Source organism: Larus michahellis, chromosome 4 (genome assembly GCF_964199755.1).
Source record: "Larus michahellis chromosome 4, bLarMic1.1, whole genome shotgun sequence".
NCBI lineage: Eukaryota > Metazoa > Chordata > Aves > Charadriiformes > Laridae > Larus > Larus michahellis.
This window is the reverse complement of record NC_133899.1, coordinates 54,392,820-54,418,774: the sequence shown is the minus strand read 5'-3', so window position 1 is coordinate 54,418,774 and position 25,955 is coordinate 54,392,820. Positions and strand designations below refer to the sequence as shown.

Here is a 25,955-nt window from a genome sequence, read left to right as displayed (position 1 = left end):
AATCAGCAGGCACCCCTTTTCTCTGTGTCTTCTGTGATAACAGACACCTCCCCTCCCCTTTCACCCCAGTGGGAAAGCTGATCTGTCAGACTGATCCATTTTCGAAGGCAGCCCTCCCAGGCCTCCTCGCCGAATGCTCTGCCTGAGCTTCTGCCCCTGTGCCAGCAGGAAAGCGCTTTCCGGCATCCCCAGCGCAGCTCAGGCGCCGTGCAGGTCCCAGCGGGAGAAGGATTTGCATGTGATGCCGTTACAGTGACCTCCCGAAACTCGGCTGCGTTTCCCATCTGTTGTGTGCTATTACTTTCCCAGGACACAAAAGCAGGTGAAATGTCTGTTGGATGCCACAGAAACCTCTCAGGCTGCAGCCGTGGTAAAACAGCCCTCCTTAAAGCAATACAGGGAGATCCTTTTGTGTGCAAGAGCTCCTTTCAGATTGGGTCAGGGGTTTTTATTGCCCGACCTGGAGATTTGACGGTTGTGTCCCAGTCATATTTTAACGCAACGCAGACAGCAGATGCTTCAAGAAGATTATATTTCTTTGTGTACATTGGGTCTCCAGGGAGATTACACATTTGGGGTCAAGGGCTTTAGGGGCCTGGCTCTATGGCCCCGCGGGGGGATTTTTTCTGTTTCCAGCAAAAAATATCTGTAAAGCACAGGGCGTTCTGCCAAGCCTTCTATATGGAGTCAGCAGGAAATGCTGCTCCCAAGAGAGATTTTTACCTACTGCTCTGTCAGGGATAGCTTTTATTATAATAATAGCAGTTGATCAAATGGCTCACAGTGCTGCAACACCTTGCAGCTTGAGTAAAGGAGCTGAGCCTGAGCAGAGGCGCAGCGCTTCCTCATTGGACTGTAAAAAGGTTGATCATGTGAGGGAAAACTGTCTCTGTAAAAGCAGGCAGAAAAGGGCACTTCGTGACAGTACGGTGTTTGTGAAATGCAGTTGTCTTGGCCAAGGCAATCATCATCTGGCCAGCACAGAAGACGTTGCAAGGGAGAGAATTAGGTCCAAAGATGCAACAAAACCCATCATGGGGTCCCCGCTGTACACAGTGACAAGCCAGAGATGATCTGGGGTTTGACAAGCCAGAGATGTAATGGGGTTTTACAAAGAAGCTGCCTCCTCCTACTCCCAGTCCTGCGTGACTGTTAATTTATCTGCTTTCTATGTTGAAGGATTAAGACTGAGCAAGCCCTGCTAGAATGGGAATTTCCAATTCCACAAGTTTTAGGAATCCAAACCTTGACACCAGCACCTCTAAAATCCAGCCCTGAGAATATCAGTAACTCTCAGTGCTCGGAAGGCATTGCAGCCCCCTCCAGCACCAGCCTGGCCCAGCGCAGGCAGGTGGTGCTCCCCGGGGCTCCGGCGGGTGGTGATGCTGGGCTATCCCAAGAGGGAGTGCCGGGGCAGCCCACCTGCTTCCAAGGCAAACGCACACACCAGCACAGACATGGGCTTTCCCACAGCAGTTCCTGAAAAAAAAAGGAAAAGGTAGCATCCTTGGCCCAGACTGATTTCTCCATTGTTCTGTGTCTCGTGCAGTCACCCATAGCTCACAGGCTCAGTGCAAAATGCTACTAAATCACAAAGGGAATGTTTTACGCTCCCTGAATGCTGAAATAAGTAACAGCACTGGATGACAACCAAGGGGAGCACGGACCTCACTTATTACTAAATCGTTCCTCAGACAAAGCGGCTTCGACTTTCCATGAGTGTTTTCCTAAGGAAGAAGAAAACATTAACCAAGGAAACCAGGATTTACCTCAAGTGCTAAAATCTGCCCAAGGAGCTGGTTTTAGCAGGTGCCCTCCAACGCCTGCAGAGCCATATGGGGCATCACTTCAGATTCGCACTGCAGCTGGCCTTCAAATGTGAACTGCCCCACCATGTTCCCCCCACCCTCGTGCACAGAGTTTAATGGTGCCAGAAACAGTAAATGTCAGGAAGCGTTTGTGCGGTGGAATGTAGAAACTATGGTTAGATAAAGCACCGATCACATGAGAGGCTGCGTATATATTAAAGAGCCCTTCAAGAGATGTCACAAATAGCCCTGGTTTCTCCCTTTACCCTGCAAACAGCTGCCATGTGCTATAGTCCCCTTGCAGGGGAGTAAATTTAGCCATGGTAAGAGGATGGTTGAGGATGCCTGTCAGGATGTGCTTTCCCCTTGCTAGGGACCAGCAGCACTGCAGTAGCCAGCCTCAGGGGACTCTGGGGTCAGGACGTCACTGTGACATCTAGAGGAACAAGGAGTCTGCGGTGCTTCTCTGAGCTCCCCCAGTCGGCAAACCAGACAGAAACGCCACGTTGGGCTGTGATGCTTGGATCTACACCTAACCTTTTTCAGGCTTGGAAGTAAATGAGTTTTTGAGGGGTATGCCTGGAGCACAGTTATTCAGAAGCAATGCAATAACAAATGTCATTTTACTCAAGTCATCAGTCCTCTCTCCCTGTTGTATATGAGCAATGTCTTGCTCTTCTTGGACTCCTTCAATAGACAGTTTTGTGGCTGACGTGGTGGCAGCAATTTCCTTTTATCTCCATATTTTGAACAGGCACAAGAGGGAACAGAGGCACTGGTAAGCAGGGGAAGTTAGCAGTGTGGAGAAGAAACTGAGGGAATTCATGCCCATCCCAACCTATTTTTTCCACTGCTTTTAAAATATGTAGTTTTTATGTTGTATGTTGACTTCGGTTGTTGACGGAGTGCATGAGAAGAGCCAATGTGTTACTCTAGGCATTTTTGGCAGATATGTAGGAAAGCTAGCCAGTTAAGATCAGCAGCTAACCCACAACAAAGCTTGATCTCCAGCCAAAAGCTTAATCCAACAGAAACCAAACATCTGCCCTCCTCGGGCACTCTGGGATGGAGACAGAGGTCTTGGCTTCTGGGGTGGCTCCAGAATTGTTCTTCTTCTTCTGACTCCTCCCTGACGGCAAAGCAGGGCATGTGCACTCACGCTGTGGTTTAGGTAAGAGACTGCGGCGTGGGGTGGCAGATGCCAGGCTCTCAGGATTACAGCTACAAAACCTCAGACTGAACCATACGTAGATCTAGTACAAATAACAGTATCCCTCCCGTGCCCTGTAAAACCTTCTGCTATTTCTGGCCTTTCTCTCCCAGTGTCTCTTCATACGCAGCAGATTGAGACCATTATCCCTGGAATAAGAGTGTGCACGCTGCTTTTTTTCACTGTATCTCATTCCTGACCTCTGCTGCTTTTTTACTATTCTAGTCCTGGTTTATAATAGGAAATTGAAAGCCCAAAGATTTTCTTCACATCTGACATTCATTCATCCTCCCAGCTTCTTCTTTTTTTCCCTGTCGGTTTAAAGGTAGAGAGAAGAAACAGTCAAAACTGTGTGTTTATGGTCCATATTTTTAATACCCCCAAAAATGATTCTGTTCTTAGTCTTGCTTTGTGTGCTTTGTGTAACTTTACTCATTTCACCGACCTTATTCTGGATCCTCACCAATGTCGGAAGGAAGTCGAGTGATATATTTAAAGAGTATTTGTTTTAAACATAACATTGAGAGTTAAGACAAACAAGTCTCCTGCTCATCTGCCCATTTCCCAGCCCCGATGGCTTGTCTACATTCCTGATCTTATTATTCAAGCCCAGATATTTGAAAAGCGACCACAGATTTAGAGTGATTAAAGTTTTACCAGTTTAGGACCTCTCTATCCTGATTTCCTTCAGATGGCTCCAGTTAAAAGTATGGCAGCTGTGCACCCCTGGGGCTGAACGTATTTCAAGCTGGAAACCCTAAAATCAAGCCAGCTCAAATCAGAGGCTTTTAAAAATCATTTGACCTTCCTATGTGAGTTGGTGAGTCCCCGCTGAGAGGTGATGAAAACACGCAGCTCCCAGTGGAAGCTGAATGAGAACCAGTTTGAATTAAACGTTTGGTACCATGAGGCTGTTGAGTCACACAGCCCAGGATACACCTATCCCCACTGATGCCATGACAGCACAGCTACCGGGAAAGTCAGTGACAAATGCAGGAGGGCTCCATCTTCTGTCAGCTCACGGGCACCTTTCCTCACGCTGCACTTTATTTTGCAAAGCTGGGAGCGTTCTCGTTTCATGCCCTTTCCCTCTTGGGTGTGAAAACTCCTGAGGTTTGGGAAAAATATGCCTCCAGTGACTGGAACGGATTGGATTGGACTGTGGTGCTTCCTGCAGATTTATAAGCTTATATCCTAAAGACCACTGAAACAAAAGTTCAGTTATCGACAATTAATAGGACCCCGGATCAGCAAAACAGCTAATCATGCATTCAGCTTCTTGCTGTACAAATGTTCTATTTTACTTCAATTAAGTATAGGCTTAATTTGCTGCACAGTTCATTTAATATAATATGCTGTAGTGATTTAAAAAATAGCTATGAGTCTGTAAAATCAATTTGTCATGGGTAGTCAATGTAGGGTGAGGATAATGTGATCATAGCTATGGCATCATGCCCAAACAGTGAACGGCAGACATGCTTGCCTGGCTACTCTATAGTAATTGAGTTTGCGGTTCTGGAGTCCTGGGGTGATATTGGAATATATTATTGCTGTGCGCTCATCCCAGTAAAATGGATAAGAAGCATCATGCTTCAAGGTAAAAAATAATCACCACAGAATTAATTTGATGTCTTCTGTCCTCTGTGGCTAAATTCTTCTATAATTAGCCACTAAGAGATCTCTTGCATCTTTTCGCTAACACTGCTAAGACATAGGACACTGGGGCTCTGTTTTGATCTTGTTTGAGACCGACGAGTTCCTTGTAGGTGGTTTGTGAAAGTGAGTAACATTCAATTGCAGGGCATGAAGATGTCTCATTCTTTCAGGGCCAGACAGAAAACTGTAAGGCACAAACACTGTGGGAGTGGAGACCTTCCTCTGCTTTCTCTGCCCAGGTTTGGTGGTTTCTTCTCTCTTCCACACCACTCAGCCACCTTTGGAAACAGTGCAGCAACATCTTCTGGGAAGGATGGTGAGGACATCTGGAGCAGTTTCCTTTGTAGTCTCAGCCATAGGGGTCTCATTCGTCACTTTAAAAAGAAGTAGAATGAAAAGCATGCAAGAGCCAAAGGCCCCAGACTGAAATGATTCATGGAATGAAATGTTCCAGGCTTTGTTTGCTTGCTGGTTTGTGTGTTGTTTGAAATAAGAGCTACTGGGCTCAGTTCAGCTGCTGGGTTATCAGAGCGATTAATCTGTAACATCACAAAGTGAAGACTTTTCCCCAAAAAACAAGGCACTTTCACTGCCATTACGGATTTGGAACATGGTCCTCAGGTGGTGAGCTCGACTAAAATAGTCACATCAGGGTTTTTTTTGACATTGCATGTGAATGAGTCTGATTTTTTTTTCAGGGGCATCCCTGCTTCCGCCAGCTGCACAGAGATCAGTGTCTGGGATCTACCCTTCTCTGCTGGTGTTGTCCAAACAAAAAAGCTCATCTCTCGAAAAAGTCCACCAGCTCCGGTTGTCTTGCTTCTCCACTGAAGAACTCTGCAGATGGAGCGAGGGCTGTACCTGAGAGCAACAGATGTCCTACCATAACTGCTAAACCCAGGCATCATCAGTACTAATGTCATGGTGTCTGACTCTGTGTACGATGACAAGGGGTACACAGTGCACTTTCTGTACTGGTCACTGTGAGGTGCTTGGATTTTTCTAGTCTAGTTGTAGGTTTTCAATAGAGGCTGGCTGCTGTGAAGGATCACAGGGTGACATGCTGGATGCACACGTCCCCAGAGTACCAGGCTGATCAAAGGGGAATGACTGAACTACTGAGTTTGCTTCCGTAGCTGGTTACAGTGAAACAGATCTGCTTCATAGGACAAAAGTCTAAATATAGCTCAAGTTTCTGAGTAATAGGGTATGTTGCAGATTTTCCCATGCTCTAGCAACAAAAAGCTGCAGTGGGGCCTAAGGATTACCTTGGTGAGATATTATCTACTTCGTGCAATGCTCCTAAAGGCCTACTGCTGTGATATTTGTCATTTCTCAGCATCATTCTACTTCAGCATCCCAGGGAAAGCTGAAGGAAATTTTGTGGCGAGAGTGGCAAGGCCTGGTGATTGCAGACATCCTTGCTGGGACAATCCCAGCACCTCGGTAAACAGAAACTCAAGACGAGGAGTAAGCAAAGGGTGGTGGTAGGGCACAGGTGAAAGGCAAGGACAAGGTTTGTTTTATGTAGGGTAAAATGGGTTTAGGATGTAGGCGTAAAGATCTGCTCTGGTTACAACAACTCCAGATTGATTATTATGCTGTCGCTCTGCCAGGCCATGGCCTTCTCATCTAACAGAACCTTACAGAAATAAAAAACGCCCAAAGACTTGCATGACTCCTGCTGTCCCTTTAACCAGAAAAAGCTAAATGAAGTAGGAAGCTGATCTTGGAGGGCAATCTGCTTAGATGAGTACAGGCTAAAAGTGGAATAATCCCTGAGGTCTCTCATTTTGTTTGCTGTAATTTGGTCAGAAAGCAAATGCAGCTGAATTTTTCGAAGCTGTAATGTGCAGGTGGGTCTGGCCTTCTGCCCGCAATAGCAGCGAAGGTGGCTCGTCTGCTTTTCTGTAAAAAGGGTAGGAGGTACAGATGCTCTCTTTCAAAAACTCTACATTGCTAGAGAATATTTCTGAAATGCTATCCATCGGAAATCACCCCGATGGATAATTCTGAATCCACAGTAGCATGTATGAAGAGGTAGAAAACAGAGAAATGCCTTCTGCCTGTCCTGAGAGAAAAGGTGCTTTTTTCTGGGTGTAAATGTGTGTGGTCAGACAGGTTCTCACTAATACCTGAGGAGGATTCATTATAATTGGTTTTAATCCTTCCTGAGCAGAAGAAAAAGGTTAATTGCCTGGGGAGAAGCATTTATCTGGTCCACAGACTGTTCAGAGGACTGGGCTATTTTTTCACAGGTCTGTTGTTCTTCCTCTGTTTGTTATGGACAATGATAACAGCGAGGTTGTGCTGAGCAGCTTGTAGAAACAACAGAGAGGTGGTTTCCTTTCCCTCTACCCCATCCCTCGGTCAGATGCAGCTAGGAAAGTCTCAAGTGAAGTGGCTTTCCTAAAGCTGTACTGGTATGTACAGAATGGAAAATAAAGCACTTTTAACCAGGGTGCAGGCCTCCTTGTGAGATCCTTTAAATTCCCTTTTCTGAGATGGGGGGAAGCCTCAAAGGGTTGGAAGTAAATCTTCATCTCCTTTGAGGAGAGAGCAACACAGAGAATACTTCACTGGAGGCTCCTTTGTGTACTGTTATTGAGCAACCTATTGGGACTTTAATCCCAGGAAAGCATGAGCTGACCTATAATCGCTTTCCAGTCTCAGGAGCGCATGGGTGGGCTTTTTTAAAGAACGTGATAGACATCAAGTAGATAACCCCAAGGAATAAGAATATATTAGACTAATTAACTGCTAGTCAGTGAGCATAAGGTGGGGGAATTGCTTTGAATATCTGGATTACCCTTGTGAGTCAGAGTTGTTGCTGTATTCTGGTAGAGTGAACTCTTTTAGGGAGACACTTTCCTTTCACAGGGCCAGGGGAACACTGCTAATTTTAAGGCAAGAATTGATAGTTGGAAAATAGTAATAAAGCTGAGGACTGTACTCAGTATCAGTGAGCTGATGCTGTGTTAATAATTAAGTGAATGATCTGAAACGTTCCGGAATGCGAAACTATTATCTGAAGATGCTCACAAAGGCTGTCTTGGGTTTGAGGAAGAAACTTTTCTGTGGATTCTGTTCCAGAAGGGAGAAATTTTGCCATTATCTTTTCACTTCTGGAGGCTTGCAGAATTACTTAACTCCTGAGTATTTATTCGGGTGAGAACTGAGAAGTATTTCATCCTGTGCCCTTCAAATCAGACTCTGTCCCTTTTGGCTTCCCCCTTAGCAAGCTAATCACCATTCCCTTTTTTATTGTAATTGGTGTGTTTGATGTTTGAGCACTCTGCTTCTATGAGACTTCGTTTGTTGTTGCTGTTATGCTTTGCCTTTCTGCAAGTCTTGCTCCAGTCTTCCTAGTTTAAAGGACCTTCTTAAATTAATGTGGCGAAGCTCTGTTCTTATAAAGTAATCATCTCTTAGCTTTATTAATCCGTTCTTATTATGAGTTCCAGGGGCAGCTAAAGGCTTAGACCAGAGCAGCTCTCTGCTCTGTCATGCCCGACACGTAAGTCTATTGGGACAGCACTACTTACTCTGTCTACAGTCTAAATAGGTAAAATCAAAACTGAGAAGGAAAAGAGACACCCTGTCATTTAGGGACTTGACAGAGGTCACAGAGGAGAGCTCTTTGCAGTGTGCCCTGATTCCCTAGTGACTACTGTCCTAGTCAAACATAGGAACCTGTGGAGCTGCCTGCTGGGTTGCTGCTTGAGAACGTTGATGGTGATTAGGTGTATGTGAACACTTCTCTGATTATCCTCTAGATATATAATATCAAATCAACTTTCTTGAGTTACATGAAGAAGATGATGCATCACTATTTGCCAGTAGGTTTAAAGGAAGCCTGTTGGCCTGGAGATGAAGGGGAAGCCCTGCTGTATTTGTGTGAGGCAAAAAAGTCATCAGGCAATGTTACTTTTTCCTGCACCTCTGGTGGGAAAGTAGGGCTCCTGTACCCCTGTACCAAGCAGGAAATAGTAGTCTATGACAGAATTACACTATGGTCATGCCCTTCTGTTTCCACTGAAACTAAACCGCAGCAACAGACATCCTTTCCCTTCCTTTAGACAGCTTTTCTCAGTTGTGACTTAGACTGAATTTTCAAGTCACCTTTTAAAGGCCAACTACACTAGGAGGAGCTCTTCCTCCATTTCACCTCTTCTCTCCCTGCTCAGCTAGCTATTCACTAAAGCTCTGAGTTGCTTTTCTATGGGCTGCTTACTCCCCGTCCAGCTTCTTAAATCCTCTGGACTTTTTTGGGCATGTAAGCTCCCTTCAGGGTATGAATGAAACACTAATTTCACTGACCCTTTTTGATACTGTGGTTGTTGGGCATTTCATGACTGTACACTTCTTACTGTTTGCTAGTTCGGAAAACTGGCTGAAGCATTCTGTATTTTGCAGCTTCACTGTTGTGTTTCTTTTTCAGTACAGAAAAAAAACAACAGCCATGCAGTTCGCAATGCATGGGAATGTCTCGAGTAACATTGGTCCATTTTTCCCTTCAGTTAGGTTAATTTCTAGAACTGAACAGACAACACATATAAAATACTAACTTCAGTACTTTCTAGTGTAAGCCATCCAGAGGGACCTGGACAGGCTTGAGGGGTGGGCCTGTGAGAACCTCATGAAGTTCAACCAGGCCAAGTGCAAGGTCCTGCACCTGGGTCATGGCAATGCCAAGCACAAATACAGGTTTGGTGGAGAATTGCTTGAGAGCAGCCCTGAGGAGAAGGACTTGGGGGTGCCAGTGGACGAGAAGCTCAACATGAGCCGGCAATGTGTGCTTGCAGCCCAGAAAGCCAACTGTATCCTGGGCTGCATCAAAAGAAGCGTGGCCAGCAGGTCGAGGGAGGTGATTCTGCCCCTCTACTCTGCTCTGGTGAGACCCCACCTGGAGTACTGCATCCAGCTCTGGGGCATGCAACATAATATAAAAAGGACACAGACCCATTGGAAGGGGTCCAGTGGAGGGCCATGAAGATGATCAGAGGGCTGGAGCACCTCTGCTATGAGGACAGGCTGAGAGAGTTGAGGTTGTTCAGCCTGGAGAAGGCTCCAGGGAGACCTTATAGCAGCCTTCCAGTACCTAAAGGCGGCCTACAGGAAGGATGGGGAGGGACTCTTTATCAGGGAGTGTTATGATAGGACAAGGGTTAACAGTTTCAAACTGAAGGAGGGGAGATTTAGGTTGGATATCAGGAAGAAATTCTTTACTGTGGGGGTGGTGAGGCACTGGAACAAGTTGCCCAGAGATGTTGTGGATGCCCCATCCCTGGAAGTGTTCAAGGCCAGGCTGGATGAGGCTTTGAGCAGCCTGGTCTAGTGGGAGGTTCCCTGGCCAGGGCAGTGGTTTGGAACTAGATGATCTTTAAGGTCCCTTCCAACCTGCATCATTCTATGATTCTATGATAAGCTAGAGTAAGTTGGAAAACACACCCTACAGACATTAATAAAGTCACATCAGTCATGTTCGATGACTGATTCTCCCTGTTACATTTATGTTACAGGGTAATAGCTTCTTGAGTCAGAAGGCATTTATCCCAGAGCTGGCAACCGACCAGATGTCTGTAAGCCCTCAATCTGAAGACAAGAATCAGCATTCCAATAGCGTTTACCCCCCAAAAATGAACGGATGCTGAAGACTTTCAAGTTTTGTAGATGTTTTATGTGCAGAGGACGGCAGGAATTCCTAGGGAGAAGCACGGAAGCACTGTGAAAGGCAAACCGCGAGCACGCCCGCACCGAGGTCTCCCTGCCTGGAGCACTTTTACTGCACCCCCACAGCCTGGCCCGGCGCCTCCCACCTCCGGGGAAGCGCTCACGTTTACGAGCGGGGATAAACACTGAACAACCCCTCAGCCCTTCCTTGCTCCCAGAGCTGGAAGGGCGCTACCCCGGGCGGCCCCCCGGCTGCGGAGGCGGCCGCAGGGCCCTCCCTAGGCCGCAAGGGCCGCGGCCGACCCCACCCGCCATGACAGGACGGCTCCCGCCTCCCCTGGGAACCACCGCTCCCGGCACGCACTGCGCGCCACCGGCCTTCACGGGCGCGGGGGATTGGCGGGAGCGGAGCCAATCGCGAGTGCAGGCCTTGCCCGCCCCGTCGGGCCCGCCGCGGGGAGGCTTTGAAAAAGTTCTCAGGTGCGCCGGTGGCTCTGTTGCCTCCCTCCTACCCGGGCGGGCGGGTTCGGCCCGGCCCGGCGGGAGCCCCCTGCAGCTGCGGGGACGAGGCTGGTTTGCGGCGGGAGCGAGGTTTCGGGTGCCGGCGGCGAGGACCGTGCTAGCGCTCCGGCTGCGGGCGCAGCCCCGGGTCCCGGAGCGATGGGGCGGGCCGGCGCCTGAGTCACCTGTGCGGCGCCGCGCAGCCCCTGCTGTCCCTCAGGTCTTGGGGCCGTAAGTTCATTTTCTCATTCCAGGCGAGGGGATAATGCCCAGGTCCTTCACCAGCACCTGCCGTGGGTCCGTGCCGGTATATCTCTGTGGTTGTCCCCTCACCGGTGTCCTTTGTGCGCCCCCCCGCCCCTCCCGGGACCCCGGAAGGGCCGCGGGCAGCCGCTGCGATCGCTTCACTGACGGCATCGGCTACCGGAGGCCGCGCCTCGGCTTGTGTTCAGCTGCAGGGGCAGGCGCCAAAGCGGCGTCCTCCGTAGCGCTGGGGGCAGAGCGGTTTGTGTGAGCCCTGGTGGTTGGCGGACATGGAGCTGGTGGCTGGGAAGGACACCGAGCTCCTCACATGCTTGGTTTTCCCCCCCCTCCCCGTCCCCCCACTCTCTAAAGAGGGTTTTGGAGAGGGGGCAATAAAGTTTCCATCTCGTGGAGGTGCGGAGGCCTGTGCATCTGCAGACGTTGTAGCAATTTCACGTTATTTACAAACCTTATTGCCTAAACTTCTGGCTAAATAAATGCTAGGAGTATTTCCCAATAATATGACTCGAACATACATATAGGTGAGGAAAACATGCGTGCTTTAGATTGTACCGAGCTCAATACCACCCTCTGGGGTTTTGTTCAGTAGAATGGAATGATAAAATAAAAAAGGAACAAATGTAAATAGCTGAGGGCTAGGGGGAGAAGTATTCATAGTGATAGTATAATTTTACCTGCTTAAGAAAATATTCTTAAGGCCTACCTAAAATAATCAGCTACGCTTTAAGCAGGAGTCTCAGTCTCAATAAACACAACTTGCATAAGTGACTGAATATACCACAATTGTTGCTGCTTTGGTCCAATGGTATTTCTGTTTGCTTTTAGAATAAAATAATATTTACACTGTAGTTCTCTTCCTATGCTTAGCTTTGGCCTCTGGTTTCTTTTACACTGTTGGCAAAATTAAAGAACTTTTTATTAACTGTGTTTGTTTCATAAATTGTTACATAGAATGTTATGAGATGGGTCTGACTATCTTGAGTCTTGCATGCTAAATGATGTTTCCAGCTCTTCAGTCTTCCTGGGGCCTTCCTACACTTTGAACATCTGTCACGAATCCTAGATCACCAGAACTGAGTGTTGTGTTCTAGCAGTATATGTTCGAGGGTTAAATACTTACTGTGATTACTCTGCTGTTCGTGTTTAGGCATCCAAAGATAAACATTTCTTTCTAGTGCAGTGTAGCATGTGGAGTTCTCGTTCAGTTCACCACTGAGTAATTTGCAGCTTTCTTATGTCCCAGAAACCTCTGGCCTATAAGCATTGCTGACTCTTCTGTTCTTACTGTAACGATCTTATACATGGTCAAATATGAGGAGATGTAATTTTACATAACTGCTTTCAGAGTGGTAATGTAATTTAATGTGACATGGACTTATATGGGAAGCCTATATCATATTAAATTATGTATATATATACATACACACATGTGCACACTTCCTGTTCTTTAGTAAGGAGAGAGTGTAATTGTCTGCATAATTGTATTCCAAGCATCTTTCAAAAATTTTTTTATTTGTTTACCCTGTAGGCTGGGAAGCATGGCTGCTAAGAAACTAAGGAGAGCAAAGTTGTCTCAGGAGCTGTGTGAAAGGCTGAGTCGCCATCAGATCACTACCTGTCAGGTGAAAGGATTGTTTTATGTTTGTGGGGGTGGGTTTTTTTGGGGAGTGTGTATGTTTTAACACATGTATTGTTTACTTTTTTGTAGTTTAATTTACAGGGAGCTTTACTTTCTATAAAGTAGGAGGCATTTCAGGCTCCATCTGGCCTGCTGCCCTGTGAAAACTAGCTTTAAAGGGATGGATGCCTAACTAAAACGTTTGAATGTGTATGTACTTACTACCTTCCCTTCTAAAGAACCTGAAGATGCTTTATGTTAGCAGGGGTGTGCAGCTACTACTGCTATGAAGTAAAACATCCATTTCACAAAAGCACATTTATATTACATAATCTAGTGTGTGAACATACTGTGATGTTACAGTATCAGTCATGGGTTGATTCAGCAGTATGTTCTGAAGTTGTTATGAATGCTCACCCAAAGAGAGCCAAGAGGCCCTACATATTTCAGTAGTATGCGTGATAAATACCGGCTCTAGCCCTAGGACTGCAATCTAGAAGACATGATGTAATTTGAATGTTTTTTTTAGTTAGTAGAGACTTTTCTGGGCAAAAAGGTGTTACCTTGTTGCAATTCCATCACACAGTTCTTGAATGATTTATCCTTTGACTCCACGTCCTTTAAAATATAAATACAATCTCCTTTATTATACTGGTATAAGAGCAAGGTAGGAGAGGTATAGCATAATGGCGTGGCACAGTTGGTAAACCTGTAGAATGTGTACTAGGTGTATATAAATTGCATCAAGTTAGTCCTCAGTCTTGAATTTCTAGCTTGAGCTCTCTGAACTGTTCTGTCATTTTTCAGGACTTTTTGTGTCTTTCCTTCTTGGAGCTAATGAAAGTGACGGGACAGAGCTACTATGATGTGCAGAAGCTTCTTTGTAAAGTCAGCCGGGCTTGTGCTCCCAAAATGCAGACAGTAAGTATGCTTGTGTTGATTCTGTTTTTCATACAATATCTGTGAAAAAGCTAAACAATGTCACTCATGTTTTTACCTGGGAGCTTTCTGATGTCTCAGTTTGATTGCACAATGAAATAATACTTTTATTTTTAAATTTAGATCTCTGAGGTACTTTATTTTGATGCAGTGACTTTTGTTAGGTATTATAGCCTCAAGAGATTGTTCAGGTTTGCAGAATTGGTTCTGAGTGCAATAGGGAAATACGGCACTCTCTCTTGCAATCAAGCATGTAAAAATTGCTTCTAGTTTGGACTCTGCAACTAAAAGAAAAAAAGGCATTGTTTAGTACAAGCAAAGAATAAGAATTTCAGTATAAATTGTTTTTAGATGAAATTGGTGCCAAGAAGTGAAGTGATCCTGAAAATAATTTCTCGAGGATTTTTTCCATCCGTGTAAATGAGCTGTAGTGTGGTTTAGGCTACAGGTAGCCTAACTGGGGAGAGTGCAAGAAGGAAACGGATGTTAGCTGCAATGCAGTGGCTCGATTTCATTTTCTTTTTTTGAATTCAGGTGAAAAGATGTCAAAAATAGTGTCTTGTTTAGAATAGAGAGGACATGGACAGTTCTGACTTGTGTCAATGCAGCCTGCTTTTTTTTCCTGAAAAAAATAAGCCATGTCAAAGTTTATTATCTGTAATTGGCATAGTAGGTGTAGCAGTAACTCTGTGAAACTTTAAGTTCACAAAAATACTGTGTTACAGTTAGTGATATGCAGAATTAATATGCCTTATATGAATGGATTAAAAGCTAGCTAATTCCTAGTTTTCCATCAATAGCTGTTAATAATCATCAATAAATTGAATACAGATGAAAGTTTTAAGTAGAGTTCTAGCATTGGCTTTTGCCTGTCATCCATGCATCACTATTCAGTCAAATTTCTGGAATAAAATCTTTGCCAAGAAGCTTGGCAGATAGTGAAGTTTGTCAGACAGCAGTTGTCAAGGACTGTTAATACAGAGACAGCTGATAGATGACCAAATACGTAAACACATATGATACAGAGCTGTACTTCCAGAAGCAGATGGTGTTGGCTATTTTCAGGGGTTGTGGATTGAATCTTTGCAAACACAGGATTTCAAATGGACTTTGAGGTCAGAGTGACTGATGTAACATCATGACTGATGTAGTAAGAAAGTTTGACAATATCTTTGAGTAAATAAAAAGTAAAAAATTAGATAGTAGGAATTATAAATAAGGGGAAAATATTGTTCAGATAGTCATTGAAAGCACTGGCAGCAAAGCTTAAGAGTATGCCAAGATACACAGTAAAATTCTTAATTTCTGGAAAACCTGGCTCGCAGTATGAAGTACAGAGTGAAGCCTACTGAGCTTATCAGAGAGGAAGCTAGTTAAGGGGTAACTTGATCACATTATACACTGAGTAGAAAAAGATAATTATGTTAGAGGTCTCTAGAGTCTAGCTGAACAAGATCCAGTGTCTGGAAGATAAATTAAAAAATAAATCCCTGAAATGGGAAGCAATAAGAAAATCTTTAGAAACTAACATAAGTTACCATTGGAAAAGATTAATTCACTTGAACTCTGATTTAACAACTGAATTTTTAATATTTTTATTTTACTGAAAGACAGTCTGGTTCAACCATAATTTTGTGGGATAAATACTGAAATCACTGGGTAGGAAAGCTAGACTAGAATATTGTTTGTTTCCATGGTCTACAGGGTTTGTTTCCAGTCTACAGGGTTCAAGTCCTGTCAGAGCTTAAAAAAAAATGATTAAATTATGTTGCAAATCCTTCTTCATCAGTATATGTATTCACTCTTAAAGTGAATCTGAGCAAAAACTCTGATCCCATATGAGTGAGGTAAAATTAATTGATTTTTTGTATTGGCCTGTTGTGTGTCTTGAAAGCTATTTTATCTGTATTTCTCCTCAATAGTACTGAAGAACAGAGAAGGTCTGAATGAATTTCAAATCGTTATTCTAATATGCTACCTGTCATAACATAGGAAAGAATGGTAGCATAAAAAAGGAAAGCACAAGCTATCTTATCTTAAGCTGTTGGTTGAACTAGCTGGAAATTTTTCTGGTCAACTTCAGCAGAAAATGCACGCTTGTTGGCCCAACAAGTGTGGACTAAACCATCTGGGATTCAATGGTGTAGCTATATAGTTAGTTATTGATGATTCCTGTGGATGTTGCTTCCATAGTACGCCATACTCCCAGAAGACTGTCTTAAGGCTGGGATAAATCTGATGCCCATATTTCTCTCAGGCATAGAGAAAAATCAGGTTTTCTGGAGTGGTCAATCATGGCAGGTTATGGTGGTATACTGTGACAGGGCTTCAAGAATCTCGGTTGTTGGGCGAGGACCCTGAAACCTCTGGGAACTCTTAACTATAACTAGAGCAACAACCATTAGATCTTGGACTGTTCCTTTTAAAATCAGACTTCTGATGTTCAGGATGCCCGGTGGTTGAGACGTGTCAGTTTTAGCAGGGGTCCACAAGGTGCGAGCAAGACCTGTTTCTTTTGGAAACATCATGTTATGGCATTGCCCTATCACCAGTTCTGTTTTGCTGTTTCTTCTTTGTCTGGTTTAAATTGATTCCCTAAATGAAAATAATTCTTACAAACTAGAATTCTGATCTTGAGCCAGTTCCTCTAGTCAGTGGAGGAACTAGAATGTCAACTATTTTCAGTTCTGTATCTGTCATGTTGTCTTGACTAGTCTTCCTCACAAAAGTGGAAAACTATTAATGGCTGCAGGTTCAGCCCAGGCTTGCTCAAAGACTTGGGAATTTTTATCAAACCTTTTCTTGAACCCAGGTAATTTCAAATTGGTAATGAACATTGGCAAGGGAGTCCTTGGTTTTAGGTTTCACGTGAGTCTTCTGCATTGGTCACTAACCATACATACAGTGTTTCCTTATTTAAAAGTTGGAGTTTTATGGGTTGAAAGCGAGCCTTGTTGAATAGGAGTAGAGAAAACCTTTGAAACATTATTTAAGGCTTGTTATAATTAAATATTGTGGTGAGGGAGATACTGTAAAATTTTAAATCTACTCTGTGAGCTATAAATGGGATATAAATGTGAGGAAGGGTGATGAGCTAAGGGAGGACTATAGCTGAAGGTAAGAATACTTTGCTCATTGGCATGTGTTAAGTCATTCCGGGTTGATGAAAGCAAATGCGAGAAGCTTGCTATTTCCATTAACAAAAAAAAAAAGTAATTTTCTGATTTGTGTGTTTTCTTTTGCTTTTTTCCCCTCCTTTTGTAGGCTTATGAAATGAAACTGAGGAACTCCGTCAATCCCTCTTCAGCCTTTTTATCCACGACGCTGCATAGTTTGGATAAAGTCTTGCATGGTGGAGTACCCTGTGGATCCCTCACAGAGGTAACTTGTTTCACATATTTTACTGCAATTGCACACCTAGAAGTCAAAAGTCACAGATAGATTGGACTGGATTGTGTCAGGTGCTTTAAACACAAAATATATAAAAAATTTGGATCAGAAGTGTGTTTTTTTTTTTTAATTGGTAGAGGCTGCACATTTTTTGGGTGGGCTTTTTTTTTTTCTTCCCCCCAGCATGTCAGGTAAGTAAGAAAATGAAGCAATTAAAAAATCTGGTGACCCCACTTTTGTTTAAAAAAAGTGAAAATTTTCCCAGGAAATTTGGGAGAATTGTTGGCTGGATTTTACAGTGGGGAAGTTGCAGTGTGGTTTCATGGTCAGAACACAAGGTGCTAAATCAGGAGTCTGTCCTTTTAATACTGACTCACTCGAACTTTACCAAGTTATTAGTTTTTATGAAGGTACAATAAGCAATTAGGACAAAAATGTGAAGCATATAGTCATGAGAATGACTTTACAGAGCTTTTATATATAAATGTGACTAATTTATGCAATAAATATGTAATGCATTCTTTTATAAAGAGAGTGTAATTAAGGCCTGTATTATATGTGCATACATTGCCATACTACAAATTGCATATCTGTCTATCTATAACTCTGTCACACTCTGGCTTTTGGATGCACTGCTATGTTTTTGCTTAGAATTTTCTTTTAAGAACAAGGGAATGCTTAATCTTCTAGTACATGGATTTCTCTATGGCCTTGCAGAAAGTCATAACAGTTTGCATAGTTTCTATGATCTGGAAAGAAAGGATTTGTGTGGATGTTCATAGGAATCATTGAGTATTATAAAAATAGACAGATGCAATCTCTGTCTTAGGAATTTGCTGAACTACAAATGGAGATGAGGAAACGTATATATATTGGAGGGAGTATCAATATATGTGTGCCTTGTTCTTATGTTATTGCCCCGGCCATCTGTTGTTGTCCTTTGGTAGAGACAGAATCCAGAGCTAGATGGACCTTGGTTTTATGCTATGTGGCCATACTTTGCTTCTTAAAGTAAAGTTCTGAGTTCAGCTGTGCCCTTGAAATGAGTGGAAAAAATATATAATGTGCCTCATGCTCTGAATTTAGACAGGTTGAAACCATTTTTTTTTCCTTAAACACTTTAACAGTCCTTACCAAGTGCTTTTCTTTGTCTGCTGTGGCAAGTTGCCACAGTAAAGGAGTAGAAGTGAGAAGTTTGGGAAAATCTTACTATGAGGATAATAGGGTTTTTTCCATACCCTATAATCAAACTAGATTGGTTTTGATCTCAGATAAAAATCACTTATGAAATCTGATAGTGACTTAAAACGTATTAGCATTTAAGCAACACTGAGTTTAGACTGCTGTAGGGGATATTACTTTTTGAAGATTCTGAGCATTTCTTTTATGTATGATTTACAGGAATATACATAATTCAGGTCTTCATAAAAATGTTTAAGAACACATCCATGAATTTACGTTGATCTGTCAGAATTATTTTCTTCATATTTAGTCCTAGCTTTGTTACCAATTTACTATAATAAAATTGAATTGGAAGAATTGAACCTTAGGATTAGTACTGCTAGTCTTCAAATTCTGGGAGAAAAGACTTGCTAAATTCTTTTTCATTGAAGGAGAAAGAACTGTTTTTATAAGTAGCAGTGGGATATGCAGGGTCCTGAGATTGTAACTATTCTGCTGTTGAAGGACAGTACCTTCAGCAGGAGATGAGTTTTTCGTTCCTAAAAATATTTTTCTCACCAAAGCGCTGGCCACACTAGGTGTAGTTTGACCTCTTTTGGATATTATTCATGCAGTCAAGTGGCGAAATAACACAGTCCGTGTTTGAAAAGAAATGATGCTTGCTCGTGGCTAGGATCTGGTTTTCCAGGATTTCCACCTGGTCCACCAACATTTCCTCAGTGGAGATAGAGAATGGCTGTTTGCTTGCTGCTTAAACTTCTGAATTGTGCTTCTTTAGTTGAAACGTAGAGCCACTGCTGCACAGATAGTAGAAAAGTAGAATAGGGATGTGTCTCTTCTTGTGATATGCTGACTTTAACATGTCCTTGAGCCTGTGACTGCCTCATGAGTGGTGCCCAAAAAAAAGGATGTCACCCTTCACGGAATCACGGAATCTTCAGAGTTGGAAGGGACCTCTAGAGATCATCTAGTCCAACTCCCCTGCTAGAGCAGGATTGCCTAAACCACATCCCTCAGGGCTGCATCCAGGCGGGTCTTGAAAATCTCCAGAGAAGGGGACTCCACAACCTCCCTGGGCAGCCTGTGCCAGTGCTCTGTCACCCTCACTGTAAAGAAGTTTTTCCGTGTATTTGAACGGAACTTCCTATGTTCTAGCTTGTGCCCATTGCCCCTTGTCCTGTCGCTGGGAACCATTGAAAAGAGCCTGGCTCCGTCCTCCTTAAACCCACCCTTTAGATACTTGTAAACATTAATCAGGTCCCCCCTCAACCTTCTCTTCTCCAGGCTAAAGAGTCCCAGCTCTTTCAGCCTTTCCTCATAAGGGAGGTGCTCCAGTCCCATAATCATCTTGGTTGCCCTTCGCTGGACTCGCTCCAGTAGTTCCCTGTCCCTCTTGAACTGGGGAGCCCAAAGCTGGACACAGTACTCCAGTTGTGGCCTCACCAGTGCAGAGTAGAGGGGGAGAATGACCTCCCTCGACCTACTGGCCACAGTCTTCCCTATGCAGCCCAGGATGCCATTGGCCTTCTTGGCGACAAGGGCACACTGCTGGCTCATGGATAATTTGCTGTCTACCAGGACCCCCAGGTCCTTCTCCTCAGAGCTGCTTCCCAGCATGTCCACCCCTAACATATACTGGTGTTTGGCATTCTTCCTCCCCAGGTGCAGGACCCTACACTTGCTTTTGTTGAACCTCATTAGGTTCTTCTCTGCCCAGCTCTCCAGCCTGTCCAGGTCACGCTGGATGGCAGCACGGCCCTCTGGAGTGTCGGCCACCCCTCCCAGCTTGGTATCATCAGCAAACTTGCTGAGGATACACTCTGTCCCCTCATCTAGGTCATTAATGAATATATTGAACAAAATTGGTCCAAGTATTGACCCCTGAGGGACACCACTCGTTACAGGCCTCCAACTGGACTCTGTGCCACTGATCACAACCCTCTGGGTTCTGTCACTCAGCCAGCTCTCGATCCACCTCACTGTCACCTCGACTAGCCCATACTTCCTCAGCTTCCTAATGAGGATGTTATGGGAGACAGTGTCAAAAGCCTTGCTAAGGTCAAGGTAGATGACATCTACGGCTCTCCCCTCATCCAGCCAACCCGTTATAACATCATAGAAAGCTATCAGCCTTCTATAGGTCAGTGCAGATAACCAAGTCTACTTTGTCCCCCGTCCTATGGCTTGGCAATTTTAAGTAAAAGATGGCCGGAGCGTGAAATTTGCACTAGGGATCCTGAAGTATTTTTTTCCTAATTAAAAAAATAAGCGAATGTGATCTTTTTGGGTAGGAAGAGCCATACAGTTAATTTACAAGGCTGCTGATAACAATATTGTGAATGTTTGCTTTTTTTTCTTCATCCTAAGCATAGCTATAATTCAGCTATCAGTGCAGTCTATCTGATGGATTCTTCCCTGAAGACCAGATAGAATGGCTCTGGAGCACTGATAGACTTCTAAGGTTGCTGATTATCATGTTCTTGGCGTTACTCCAGGGGGAGATCCAGGAAAAGCAGTTGTTGACATGCTGGGAGTTTTACTGTACTTCAGCCAAACTTTGACTACTAAGTTTTGTGGGTTTTTTAAAATTTTTTTATTATTTGAAAGGAAGTTCTGCAAGCAGTTGATATCAAAACATGGATGTCAAATATAATCTTCCCAAGACAGCATAAAATAATGCACTTCAGGAAATTAATGCTAATGCTTAATTTTCCAGAGCTATGTATTTTGTAATCCTTCTCAGTTTCGTTGATTACCACAATACTCGATTTTAATTTTTTTTATTTATGTTTCCTTAAAACATTTATTTCTTTAGATATGAGAAAATCGGGGATACTGTTGCTAAACTCTAAGAATAGCCATACTCCATATATATCAATATATTTAAAGGTACTCGTGGGAAATGAATATATTCAATGATAGGCTGAACTTTTATCTGACTGTAAATGAAAAGCACTATGCCAGGAAATGTGTTGAAATTTAAGTTTTCTTATGGAAAAAAGCTTTTGAATGTTGAGGTTTGTTTTTTTTTATTCAAACATATTTTGGTTAAAAATACAGGACCTGCCTAATGCAGTTATAGTCAATAGGTGATCTCACCAAGTGACTTTGAGATGTTGAAGTCTGTACAAGACATCTAGTGGAGGAGACCAGAACTACAAGCGCTATATCCACCAGTGGCTTGATCTGGTTGCAACCTCACGCTGGATTGACAATACTGATGCATAATAATTTTAATCAAAAATATTGTAGAGAGAACTAGGTAGACTCCAGAAATCAGATGAGTAACTTAAGAGATTAGAGTGTCTAAAAAAAAAAAGTGTATAGCTTTTTATTTGCATTTTAGGTCCTAGCTGTGTAAAGTGGCATGTATTAGGGGTTTCTCAGCAAACGTAGAGACAGAACAATTAACTATGCAGAAACTGAGTTTCGCATTTAAAGCCTGTTTCTGGAGATTTTCAAAAGCACTTTTGCAAGAGTCATGAGATCTGAAGTAGTTTCAAAGGTTGTCAGCACTGCAAGTGTTCTTCAGCCTGATTGTTAGATGAAATTTTAGTAGAAAGCTATCAAGTGTCTGCTGCTGCTGCCGCTTTGATGCTGTACTGCAGCTTGCGAATGCTTTCAGGTCGTGTTCTTTTTGGATTCAAGTGAGTTTGGAACTTTGTAATTTTAATTTGCTCTTTTGCAACTTACTGGAGCATAGCTGACCAGCAGATTGCCCTTTAGTATTTTTGTTATTAGGCAGATATTCTGAGACAAGTTCTCTTCAAAAGTATGCTGTGCGCAGCATTTACTTCCTGACTGGTGTGGCTAAATCGTTGTCTTCCTGTTACCTTACCCAGCAGTGCGGGTGGTTGGAAACTTGGAATTTGAGTACATGAGCCACAGGGTTCAGACTTGTGGTGGTATCTTCTACAGCCAAAGCTGCTTGCTTTTTGAGTGCCAGAGGGATTTGATTTGTGTTACACTGTCTTGGACCATTTTTTCCCAAACCACTATTAGGTTTTAAGTTGGAAATTAAATCGTAGCTGAAATTTTGTGGTCAGATGTCAGAGCTTTTGGCTAACTCCTCTGAGGAAAAATTAAAGTAATGACTTTGTGAATATTGAGGAGTTTAATCCCCTGGTAGCTGAAGAAGAATTAGCTCCTTGTGACTTCATCCAAACCCTACAGATGTGCCAGAGAAAATAATACATAGCTTATTGAAAAATAAAAGTATGTTTTATTAGGGGGAGATAAATTAGAAATTGTAGTCTTCACATTTCTATCTGGGTGGACTTGATGATTTTTTTCAGAGAAAATTTAGAGTAGAACAAACTAATCAAACTTTTTGCAGACATTTGATTTAAATTATTTTAGAGTCCTTTTAGTGGGTTGTTTTTTTTTTTTAAAAACGAAGATTGTCAGAACACTTGCTGAACTCCAGTGGTAATTACAATAAAATGTGGTAGTTCTTTAAAATTGTTTACTGTGGATTATTTAAAATCCCATTTTAATTCCATTTGAAGGAATGCTGATAAAAGATGACGTATTGTTGTCTTTGGGAATAGAAATTCTCTGTTCCTCCATTAGCGTACTTTCTTGTACTAGATTGTATTGCAAGATTCCCTGTCTTTCTCTGGTATGATGCTCATTTCCTCAGACATTTTTACAGCATCTCTGCTGAATTAGCTCCTGCATCAGCCACTGAAATAAATGCTGGTTCCAGTGCACCTCCCAGGCAAGGCTGAAACTACAAACGTTTTTATGAGGTCTCCTCATAGTTGTCCAAACATTTTAATTTAATAACTGGATTGATGCCCTCCCCTCATTCATTTCAAGTCTTCTTTTTAACATGAAACAGCTGGTGAGATTCCTTGGCTATCACAGTCTAAGGAATGTGTATTGCCCCTGCAATTTTTATATATAATTTGGGTTCATATTAAAACCTGGCAGCTATTGTTGATACGATATTTTGTAATTTAAGTACAATGGATGGAGGACAGATAATTGCGTAAATATGACTGATCCATAAGTATGATCTGTAATTCACTAAATGCAGTGTGTGCTTCTAAATCAAAAATCATCTAATGCTTCTCTTGCATTAAAGCTTGAAGTAGATTGACTGATATGGCTTGGTTTTCAGGCCTTGTTTAAAGACAGAAGTGATTTAAGGGATTTTAACCAACTGTTAACAGTAGCTAATGTGTAACTGTAGCTAATGCAGTCCCTCAGTGTTTCCGTGCAAATTTTCTGTGCTTCAAGTCGTATTACTGCTGCTTAAAATGAAAGTAGAGCGATACTATAGTATCTTGTGGTGAAAGAGTGTTTGTACTTAAAAAAAACCCTATTGTGCATTTAGGCTTAAAAAACAGTTTAATTTTGAGAGTCTGTTGTAAGGTTTCTTTTTGTAATTTAAAACAACAACTCTGTATTTCAGCCTTTGTTTTGGCAGTAGTGTGTGTTTTGAAGAGAGGTATGGTTGACTTTGCAGTTTAACCTTCCTGGAGAGGCTTATTTTTATCTTGCGTTATTTTTCAGTCTCTACTAGCATCAGAGTGAATCCATCATCCTGTGTTTAGTGCCTAACATCGCTTCAACTTTGTATTTGCTATTTTTCTGCCCTCTTAGTATTTAAAATGTCATCATCTCCATCCCAGAAGCAGCGAATGTGATATTGTATTTAAAGACACACTGTAGTAGTAATGAACATATTTTATCTGAACACAGAGCCCAGCATTCATTTGCAATCTCTGCAAGATCTGCAGTGGATAAAGAACAGCACACTGCCATCTCTAGTAGAAAAATCTTGCCCTCAAACTGGGGATCTCATCAAACAATGTATACTTTTGATCCTTGTGGTTTTTCTCTTGGATCAAAATCATACTGGAACCATTTCACACAAGTTCAATGTGGTCTTTCTGAATACTGAGTAACCGCAGTAGGCTTTCAGTAAGCACAGGTGAAAGCTTAAAATTGGCAAGCTTGACTGGATCATTAAATGGTATTCATGTTGAAATATGGTACTAGGGAGTTAACACGAATGGCAAAACACGTGCTACATAGCAGAATGTAGTCTCTGGGGCAGATAAAAATCTGTCTTATATATGAGTGATTCATATTGAACGTTCAGTCTTTACAAAATATAAGTTGTCATCCTTGTGATTTCCAAGAAAGACCTGGTTTTAACCAAGGTAATGATGGCTCCTAAGCAGTCATTTACATCTGTGAACTCATTAGCTCTGGACTTTGCTTTCAGCTCTAAAGGCAATTGATGTCATGTGAATGTCAACTGTGAATCTTCTGCTCTGTTTTAGAAGGTAGCATAGGGAAGGAGATGGAAGAGAACTAGGTGTGACTCTAGGGAAGATCTTGTAAGAGGAAGGGGAGAGTAGGAGACCTCACATATGAGAGGTAACAAAGGATGTCAAAGAAATAAAGTACAAGCATAATGCTGTGTCTGAAGAACTGTTTATTCGTCAGTGGATGAGTTTGACTGCAAGGCACAGATCCAAGAGTAACTGCAAGTTGCTTTTTGTGGGCTGCATTCTATCTTTTTGTGGCTGTCTCTTTTGGTAGCTGGAAGAGCAGAACTTGAGGAGTTCTGGCTGATGGGTCTTAGTTAAAAGTAGAATTAGGGTGAAATGAATGTGACATCTCTTGTTTATGTTACTAATCTTTTTCTTCCAGCTAACTAGCCCACCAGGTTGTGGCAAAACTCAATTTTGTATTATGATGAGTGTTCTGGCTACACTACCTGTGAGCATGGGAGGACTTGATGGGGCTGTTATATACATTGACACAGAGTCTGCGTTCAGTGCTGAAAGGTAAGAAAGATGCAAAATTCTAAAATTCACACTTTCAACCTTTTTAGCACCTTTTATCTTGGAGCCTTCAATTATTTTCTGAACAATAATTAAGCATTGATAAAATAAATACCTATGGTAGTTACTAAGCATTCATCTGATATATGCAGTTATTCCATAGATGATGAAATTAATTTTAATAGAATGTGTATGATGTTGCAGATTCAAATTGTGGTGTGATTAGGTGGGTGGCGCACTCACTAATTTATAAATGGTCTTAACAGTCCTATACCTGAAATCTTTCTTTGCAGTTTAGTTTGTGGAGTTAGCAGGAAGGTTTTGAGGATGTAAAGGCTCAGCGTTTTGAGTAGAAAGGAAATGGAATGTTTTTCTGTGAACAGTAGGACTTACACAGCCAGTTTTCCTTCAGATTTCTGTCCTATTGTTGCTGGGTGGGGCCCTCAGCCCTTCTTCTGCACTTCTGATTTCCTTCTGCAGTAACCTTGCATCCTTAGTGGCCATGCAGTACAATATTCCCTTACCTCTGTAACATCTCTGGTTCCTCTAATATCTCCTGGTTTGCCCATATGACCGAAACTGCTCAGCGATGCACTTACAGTATCTTCTAACAGCTGAATGGACAGGAAACACTATATGCTGTAACTAGTTGAGAGTTATAGATGTATGTGCATGTTGGTTTCCGCTCTTCCCATGTTAACTGACTGATTAGCTGTTGAAATAATTTTGCAATATGCCATTAATGGTAGCTCTAACTTACTTTACTTGGCTACCAATTTTTCTAAACCACAAGGAGTTTGATGGTTTTGAGATGTCTATTCCTTTGTCAGTGTTGCTTGGAATTCATGAGTCAAAAGTTATTAAGAGTCTGGGGGAGGACAAGAAATACAGTAGTCTCATCCTTATTTGTT

General features: G+C 42.7%; 1 protein-coding gene across 3 annotated transcripts in view; it reads left to right on the top strand.

Moving 5' to 3' along the window:
- The first annotated feature begins 10,760 nt into the window (after positions 1-10,760).
- Positions 10,761-25,955, top strand: part of RAD51B (RAD51 paralog B) — a 420,404-nt gene continuing 405,209 nt past the window's right edge. For all 3 annotated transcript variants that reach the window (XR_012586722.1, XM_074584885.1, XM_074584886.1), the window contains exons 1-5: positions 10,761-11,079; positions 12,641-12,734; positions 13,538-13,651; positions 16,934-17,050; positions 24,911-25,047. Coding sequence is in view for 2 of the 3 variants with exons in the window: in XM_074584885.1 (XP_074440986.1) it covers positions 12,651-12,734; positions 13,538-13,651; positions 16,934-17,050; positions 24,911-25,047 (452 nt within the window). In the remaining variant the exon portion in view is untranslated. The remainder of the gene's footprint in view (positions 11,080-12,640; positions 12,735-13,537; positions 13,652-16,933; positions 17,051-24,910; positions 25,048-25,955) is intronic.